The sequence below is a fragment of the Aplysia californica genome, unplaced genomic scaffold, assembly GCF_000002075.1.
Source record: "Aplysia californica isolate F4 #8 unplaced genomic scaffold, AplCal3.0 scaffold00909, whole genome shotgun sequence".
Taxonomy (NCBI): domain Eukaryota; kingdom Metazoa; phylum Mollusca; class Gastropoda; order Aplysiida; family Aplysiidae; genus Aplysia; species Aplysia californica.
In genome coordinates, this window is record NW_004798179.1 from 226,043 (window position 1) to 235,303 (window position 9,261).

At 42.2% G+C, this 9,261-nt stretch overlaps 1 protein-coding gene across 2 annotated transcripts in view; it reads left to right on the forward strand.

Moving 5' to 3' along the window:
• Positions 1-9,261, forward strand: part of LOC101858366 — a 62,381-nt gene that overhangs the window by 45,245 nt on the left and 7,875 nt on the right. For both annotated transcript variants that reach the window (XM_005110554.3, XM_005110553.2), the window contains exons 2-4: positions 2,289-3,996; positions 4,627-4,922; positions 7,509-7,557. In XM_005110554.3, the coding sequence (XP_005110611.1) occupies positions 2,424-3,996; positions 4,627-4,922; positions 7,509-7,557 (1,918 nt within the window). In that variant the 5' untranslated portion in view covers positions 2,289-2,423. The remainder of the gene's footprint in view (positions 1-2,288; positions 3,997-4,626; positions 4,923-7,508; positions 7,558-9,261) is intronic.

The window sequence follows — 9,261 nt, forward strand, 5'->3', positions numbered from 1 at the left end:
ATCCGCCTATCTCTTATTCACTCCGCTCACACACTGCCCACCCTTCAATTGCCTCCTCATCCATATCCCACCACCCCCCCCCTCCACCAAAAAACAATCACGCCGGAAAAACAATCCCCCTTACCTGGTGTCTTAAACGTATCATGACAACCGAGTTCTAATGTCTCCCCGTCTCTTTTAACTTTTTAGTCAATTGTATACACAGTACAAACAAGATATTGCTGCTCCGTGGCACCCTTGCATTTTTTCTCTCTATTTTAACCTGTCCATAACGACCTCTGGCCGATGCGCCCATGGACTTTATTTTCACAAGTATGCCTCGTAACCTGTTCATAGCGACCATGTGTTACAAAGGTTTCCGCCAACCCGTCCTTAAACTCTTATGATAGATAACAATGTTTTTACGGAAATGAAATGGAGAGGTACGGTTAAGATTTCAGATATTTAAAACCATTTGTTGACTTTGTCAAATCAAGAAAGTTAAAATAACTTACACTCTGCCGTTAACGGTCACCTAACCACAAAGGTTGCCTTTTTCTGTAAGCTTGATTGGCCATTATGAACAGGTTCAATTGTATGTTTCTTTTTCCTTTTAAACTTTCATACCGAAGAGCATTCCTCTTCGAGATCTTCTCCTTCAGGTGTCAGGTCAGAGTAGACATTTACGATAACAGTGCCCCACTCCCTTCTGTTGCCCGTCTTTTTTGTAAAAAGAGTATTGCAACATTTATATACATGAACGTGAAAATAATTTTTCTAGAAACTGTGCCTCCCACCATCCAACGTCAAGCCCACCCCTACTCCAACCCTTACATTTGGGTATCATGTGACAGTGGACAGACTAAGGGTACACTCTTGTTAAATGCTGCCGAGAATAAAATAAAAGTAGAACACAGAACAAATGTTTCATGCATTCAGTGTTGAATGGAAACTTTTTTGTGACATCTGTTTGTGTCCGTGATAAAGACGACTACGTATTTCTGTCCACTTACTTTACTTTTGCTGTTCTCTTGTACCCCAAGGTGTCGCGGGGAGAGGTTATTAAACGGACGTGGGTCAGGTGTACTGCCCTTTCGATCATCATAATTTTAGACTACATCGATCTATCTTTTTCTTGGTTTTTTTGTTGTTGTTGCCTTGAAGCCATTAAATCTCACATTGTAGGCCTTTGGGGCAGCCTGTTGTGGCCTCATTCTCACACTGTGTTCGAACAGTTCAATTTCTTGTGTCTCTGGTTATTTTATGCTCAATTCGATGCCCAGTAGTTGTCTGATGTCTTCGTTTCTTTGTCTGTCTCGTCTTGTGATGCTTCGCGTCTTTTTGAGACATTTTATTTCGCATGTGCTATCTTCTCACTTTGGTTTAGTTTGTGAAGATTTTTACGGCATTTGCCACTCAATTAGGTCATATAAGGGCCGAAGATTTGATGTGTTACAAGAGCGTTACAAACACAAAAAAGAAAGAGGAGAGATGAGGACTATAGATGTTTGATAGGAAAAACGGGAGCAAGCCACACCACAGCACCCGTCAACCACCCACCATTTTACTTCGCTGCTCTTCTGTCCACTTGGTTTTAAAAGAGATATTTAAGTGTTTAGCATGACTGTACTCCTAAGGCTGAAAGTAATTGTCATGCTTATAACTTTAAAAGAAAAGGTTTGCTAGCCCCAACACTATCCATCAGTTTAATAACAGAGATTAGGATTTGCTGTTCACAAACGTATACTTGTACTGTCTCCATCCTGTCAGTTTTCCTTTGGATGGAGCATTACAAGTTATTGTTTGTTTTCTCGAGCTTAAGGATTGAACGGAAATTACTGTCAGGTCTTACTTCCTGTCCTCAAAAGACACGCAACTGACCTATTCAAAAATAGCCCATTTAATGCCTTCATTCAAATTCACCCTTCTCCCCCTTTGGGGAGATTTTATTTTCATTTTTGAGAGACAAACATCAACACAAATGTTATTATCATTTAGCATTATCAAAATATAAGACAAAACAAGAAAAAGTATCTCTCTTAAAGAAGTACTTACATCTCCATTTTTCAAAGAACCATTTCGCTTTTGTGTGTGTGTGTGTGTGTGTGTGTGTGTGTGTGTGTGTGTGTGTGTTTTGTGTGTGTGTGTGTGTGTGTGTGTGTGTGTGTGTGTGTGTATGTGTGAGAGAGAGAGAGAGAGAGAGAGAGAGAGAGAGAGAGAGAGTCTACTTTCTATGATAGTTATTTAAACCTGTAGATTCATTTCTGTTCCGACTCCACATGACAATTCTTACCTCTCTTATTTTTCAGACTGATTACTTATCAGACCAAGATTTTGTAGGATGGAACGTGCTTGTATCATTTTGGACCAACGTGACGTCGGGCGTATGGCAAACATGAAATTGAGCATTCCATTATTCAAACAAGAATCACCATCTGCTCAAAATGACGACCATTCTGAATCAACGAGGTAACACAGAATGCCCTTTACCCTCCAACATTTCTCCCGCCTGTACAGCGAGGCTACTGAGGAGAAGCAGACAGCATATCGGGGCTGGAGCTTGCCTGTACGGTGTCCGAAGCGGCTATCTTGTCCCATCGTCCTCCATACCGAAACTTCCTGAATCGGTGGAAACTTATGGTCGAGTGCCTACGGGGGGTATGGCCAACGTCACATCGACAGCGTGGGCCTCTTCGCCTTCAGACAGTATCTCCTATGGACAAACCAACAGCCGCAATACATATTTCATTGAAGAAAGCTCGCATGGGTCCGCAGTGTACGGAAGTAGAGAATTCACTCCGCCTTCAGCGCAAACTCATGTGAATTTTTGTACTAAAACACAGGTCTCTGAAAAAGCTTATTCGCCGACTCCGTTTGACCAGTCTTTCTCTGGTGTATGTGACGAAAAGGAGAGTGCAGAACAATTGACACACAATCGTTCGGTCTTTTCACATCAAGATTCCATTTTCAGGGACTCAGCTGTGTCTCTAAATGTTAATAGAGAAAACCAAGACAGTAAAGTGGAGATGCTTGCGACAGGCTGTGATGGGATGTTAAGAGATCTCTCTTACTCCAGTGTACGCAGTGGCAACAATGGTGTAGAAAGAACTCAAGGGTGCTCAACCTCATGTCTGTGTCATAACACTCAGAGCTCTCCAAGCTCAGAAATGCCTCGTTCTTTTATCCCATGTAAGAACATTGCCACTTACAAAACGGAGTTTACTAAATCAGAAACAAGTCCTGACTGCTGTCCGGAGAGTAATGATGAGTGGCAAAATTATTCTACACCGCTATTGCCAGCGTATTCAAATCAAAATCCGACTTCAAGAAGATCAAATACCAAGGACAAAAATGCTCTCGAAAGAATAGAGGGCGACTGTAGAAAGGACAAGAGGAACATCTTTGTCGAAAACAAGAGGAGTCAAGGCGAGCAGATCATAAACAGTGGCGAAGATGTCAACAACATTATCCTAAAAACCCATGCTGTATTCAGGGCTGAGTTGTGCACTACCAAAGGCGACTGCACTGATACAATCACAAGTTACGTCAGAAAATCAACACCCCGCAGCTGTAAAGAACTGACCAATAGGAGAGGGCGCCTGAACGGACAGACTACGCCCATGTCTTTGACTGAAGGTAAAGATGGCCCCTGTATAGAGAGACGGATAAACGGATCCTCAGAAACCAGAACGGATGACGATATAGGTGAGCACATGGAAAGAGGCGTGAAAAGCTCAGTAAATACAGATCATCACATGAATGCTAATAAGACTCTGAATGGCTTTGGTAAGACTTCAGCAATTGGCACAGAAGTAGAGGGAGAAAACAAGGCAGGATATAATACGCCGCCGTTGGAACGGACGGAGGCAACGAGACCGCTAGAGGTGGAGGCGATGCACGTGCGAGATGCATACGCCCAGATTGCGCCACAGAGCGATCACGTGCGGCAAAAGGCGTGGCCTGCTGTCAAGCAATTTCTGGACGACCTCACTCCAGGAGCTCTGCTTGCTGACGTTGGTAAGTGACTGAATTGAATGTTGATTTAGGGATTCAACCACCTCCCCTCTCTCTTTCTCTCTCTCTCTCTCTCTCTCTCTCTCTCTCTCTCTCTCTCTCTCTCTCTCTCTCATCCTTTCTCTGTCTCTATTTATCTGTCTCTATGTATCTTTCAAAGTCTATCTCTCTCTCTCCTTCCACCAAACCACCAAACCCCCTACCCTCTATCGTCCCTCTTCCCCACCCCTCTCTCCTCGCTCTAACACCCCCCTGCCCCCACCCCCCTACCCACCTTTCTGACCAATCACGAGTATTTGAGAAGTAGGATAATATCGATAGTGAAGTCTATGTCCAATAAAGTTGGGGGAGGGAGGGGTATACTTACTTTTACCAGCAACCATTCGTCGTTTCAGTTCCTGGTTTTAAAAGACTCCTTGAGGATGGTTGACGGATGGTCTGGCGCGGTTTGCCTCGTTCTTTCCTATCAAATATCCATTACTCTTTTTGTTTATACATATTTTATTTGTACATGTATATTTACCCTCTAACAGTTCCTCTAATTTTCTACACTTATATTACCTATTTATGTTGCAAGTGCCCCAAAACTCGTACTAAAACTAACCTTAAAGGAGGACTGTTTTTTTCGTGAAGGTTGCGGGAACGGCCGCTACTTAGATGTGAACCCAAAGCTCATCACATTTGGCTGCGACGTCTGCCACGCATTTGTCAAGCAAGCCAGGGGTCAAGGCCACGAGGTCATGATGGCAGACAATGCAAAGCTGCCGTACAGAAGCGGTGTGTTCGATGCCGTCATCTCTATAGGGGTCATCCACCATTTTGCGTCGAATCGACGGAGGGTGCAGGCGTTGGCGGAGTTGACTAGAGTGCTAGCCCCAGGAGGCAGACTGATGGTATATGTGTGGGCTTTTGAACAGACACACCGAAAAGTGAGTACATATAGTTGGACAGCTGGTCAGCGATCGATTCTACTATAAATGCTTGCAGATCGAGTACTTCCATTTCTCTTTCTTTGCCTATGCTGTGTTTCTGTGTCTGTCTCTCTATATTTTTATCTGTTCCTGTCTATGTATCTTTCTCTTTGTCTCTAACGTTGTCTCTTTTCTTGCCTCTCTCCCTTATAACCAAAGTCTCTGCCTGTCTGTCAGTCTGTCTGTCTGTCTGTCTGTCCGTCTGTCTGTCCGTCTCTCTCTCTCTCTCTCTCTCTCTCTCTCTCTCTCTCATCTATCGCTTTAAATGTCCCTTCTTTCTCTCTCTTTCTCTCTTTCTCCCCCTCTGTCTCCCTTTTTCACCCTCTCTCAAACGCCCATGCATACTATGTTCTGCCTCTTCTATGCTCATGTGTTTATTTTTTAGCTTGTTAATGTGTCGTGGTGCGTCATTTTGGAGGTATGGTCGGTGGCCTAGTGGTTAGGCTCTCGGACTCGCAACCGTAAGGTCGAGGGTTCGAATCCCGTAAAGGGCCCGACGTTGTGTCCTTGGGAAAGGCACTTTACAGGAATTTTCCTCACTTAACCCAGGTGGGAATGGGTACCCGGCTATAGACAGCGAAAGATCTTGTCAGCTTGTTAGTGTTTGAGCGCTTAATCAGCTGCTTTCACTGTATGCTGAGAATGTTTCGGAGTGTTCTATGGTCTGCTGGTGTAATAATATGGTGTAAAGCGCATAGAGCCTGCTGTTGAGCGGGGATATGCGCTATACAAATGCTATTTATTATTTTTATTATTATGTTTTTTTGTTTCAGCTCCTCTGTGTTCTGAGCTTATACAAAAAACAACAACATCATACGAGTTAATAACTGTATATCCTTTTCTTAAGTGTTTTTACACACATTGAGCTGAATACATGTATTGTTTTAACTAATGCCAGTGGTGTGACAGTTAATCACTTCACCCGACACACACAGGAGACCCGAACTCGATACCCGAGAGCGGAGAATTTTTATTGAGTATCTTAGTTTTTCAACTGGGATGTTGTATCCCTCTCACCCAGGTTTGGCCTTGACAGGGTCAAAGCCCACCTCATAAATTGTCTAATTTGTGTCAATGGGGGCGTAAAAATATGTACATCAAACAATTCATTTGAAGAGAGCTTGTTGGCCAATCCTCGCTGCAAATGAAACCATGTAAAGACTCCGAAGGAAAAGGACAGCGGTGATAGGAAAAACATTGCAAACACTTGCCTTTCTTTCACGTGTTCATAAAAGTTATAGATAGACTACTGCCGTTCTTTTCATTTACAGATGTTTTAAATGTGCCACTTGTTTGTGGATACACCAGTATATGTTAAACATGTATTTATGGAGTCAATGGAACATACTCAAACAATAGACCAAAGTACAGAAAAGCAAAAATTGAAAATTGTAACTAATGTCACCCCCGCCCCCCTTTTCCCCTTACTGTATTTTCTGTGAGTATGAAACACCGTCAATTAAGATATCGTTATTCGGCATAACCCCACGATCAGACAGTGGAAAAGAAACGGGGGGAAAACAACCAGCGCTGAAATCGAATTCATCTCAAGAGAATCATGGGTCCTCCCAAAGTCAGTCAGCCAGAAGTCTCCATTTCTTCTCTTCCTTTTTACCCTCTTTCTCTGCTTCTGTATTGATTAAATCCTGATACACTCTGTATTCTTCTTTCGTATTTTTAAAAACCCCTGCCGAAAATCTGTGGATATACAGTTGAACCTGCTCTAACGGCCTCCCGTATATAGACAATCACCTTTAAAATCGGCTACTTGCGTATTTTTTTTGCATTATGGTGACACTGAGTAAGACGGCCAGTTGTATAATGCGACAACTTTTCCCTTTGACAATTTATGGCTGTCTTACTCTTAGACAGTTAAATTCCGACTGTATTCGAATTTTAAAGAAGCTGTATATCGAGTTCTTCGCTTTGAATGCAGGCTCAAAGCAGGAAAATGTTCACGACTTGCACTTTGAATCAGTGTCTCTTTGACTCGCTGTCAGACGCTATTTGACTGCACTCAATCTCGGTACCCTGCTGTTTCTGAAAGCTCCCATGAAATTTTATTTTTCATTTCCATCTGTGTCATCCCTGGGGATGTGGGGAACATAAGGTCTGAAATACACGAGGAGAATTGAATAGAATAATTGAGCTAGCTGCTGCTCCTTGCCACGATCGATCTGACGGATGCTTCATAGCTGTGGTGGTGGTGGTGGTTGTGGTGATGGGTGGGGGTAGTAGTAGTAGTAGTAGTAGTAGTAGTAGTAGTAGTAGTAGTAGTAGTAGTGGTAGTGGTAGTGGTGGTGGTGGTGGTGGTGGTGGTGGTGGAAGTGGTGATGGTGATGGTGATGGTGATGGTGATGGTGATGGTGATGGTGATGGTGACGACGGCGGCGACGACTTTGCTTCTTTCTAAACATAATTTAACATTTTTTGCCATAACACTCACTGGGTTTTTAAGAACACTGTCAAAGCAATTACTATGTAAATTTAGCAAATTACGCGACAACTTAATTCGGTGAACTTTTTGATTTTTTTAATTTTCAGTTCGAATGTCAGGATGTCTTGATCCCATGGGTCCGGCCAGACTCCAGAGGTATTTTATTTGTTTACTTCTGTATGATTATGCTTAGTTCTTTTCCTTTTTTAAAATTATAATTGGGTTGTTTTTCTTTGTTTTGTTTTTTGTTTGGGGTTGGGGGGGGGGGTTGCCAATATATTTCCCTCTGTTCAAATGCGTCTTTTCTGTTTATTTTTTCCTGCCAGAAAGAATTACAGGGGAATCAATAATAGGCCTACTCAAACACCTGGGCTTCTTTACTCGGCACATTAGCCGGGATATAATATCATGTCACTTTAATTTGTGTAACATTGGATAGCGTTGCTTCTTAGACAATAATGGCTCTGTATGGATTCAGTAGAAAGATTTTTGTTTTGGGGATTTTCTCTTTTCTGCTTTGTTTTTTTTTTGTTTTTTTTGGGGGGGGGGTTAATTTGTTGTTGTTATCTTTTACTTTGTTTTTCTTAATTGTTCGGAGGGTTTTTTTGCTTTATTTTGTTTTGTATTTTAATTGCGGGGGGGGGGGGGGGTTCTTTTGTTGTTGTTGGTAGAAAGTATAAACTACTATTGAGCTTTTTCGAGAAAAAGACTATTGTTGCATTCGTTAACGGCTAAGGACTACTGCTCAAGACCAGTGTCATTGAATAGGCGCTAAATACAAGATGTATGAAGAGAGACATTGAATTTTGTGTCTGATTGCTATTTCAATCAGAAGAATTACTCATTCTGAAAAACAAAGGATAATATATAACGTGAATTCAAACTGAAACTGATTGTCTTTTGATGAATTCTGAGCCATTTTCTCAACATCACAAGCTTTAACCGTGAACCGTGTTTTTGTCACTGCAACGCCCCCGACGCATTATTTAGATGTGGGTTTTTTTCCTTTTCAGCGTCTTCGAGTATTCATCCTGGGATAATGTTCAAAAAATGTTCTCAAATTTAATAAAAGACATGTGGTTCTTAAAATAAGGCTTTACCATGCTCGTTCAAAGTCACCATTAGCAAATAGCTTAAACTGGTCGTATACCTTTTACTATTTTTACAATATTATATAATGTGAAGTTCTGGGTGAAGTACGGTGTGACTTTATGTCACTGAGGCGTTACGCTAGCCGTGAAGGCTGACCCGGGTCACCCCGAAACGTTGCTGGCTAAAGGGGATCTGGTGAAACCGTGACTGGCCTAGCAAGCCGACGGCGGATAATTACTGCTACGAAAAAATCAAAGGAGAAAACACGGACAGATTCAAACGGAAAACGACCTGGAAAAGTAAATGGACAGCGAGCTAGAACAACGATTAAAATAGGCACATGGAATGTCAGCGGACTTGGGGACAAAGAACCAGAAATAGTGGATTTCATGGAAAGAAAGAAAATAGCAATCATGGGCTTGTCAAACATAAAGAAGAGAGGCAACCACAGCAAGCTGACCCATAAAGGCTACCTACTGATCTGGAGCGGAACACCTGAAAATGAGAGAGCCAAACATGGTGTAGCTTTCATCATACACCCAGCAAAAATGGATACAATCTCTGAAATCAATCAGATCTCAGAGAGAATAATGAGCATAAAACTCATAGAGGATGGCAAAACAACAACGTACATCCAAACATACGCTCCCTGTAACGCCAGCTATACAGAGAGAGGAAGATAGACAATCATATTTCCAAGACCTGAGTGACCATATTAACACCATCAAGAACAAAGAAGATATGTTTATCTTGGGAGATTTAAATGGC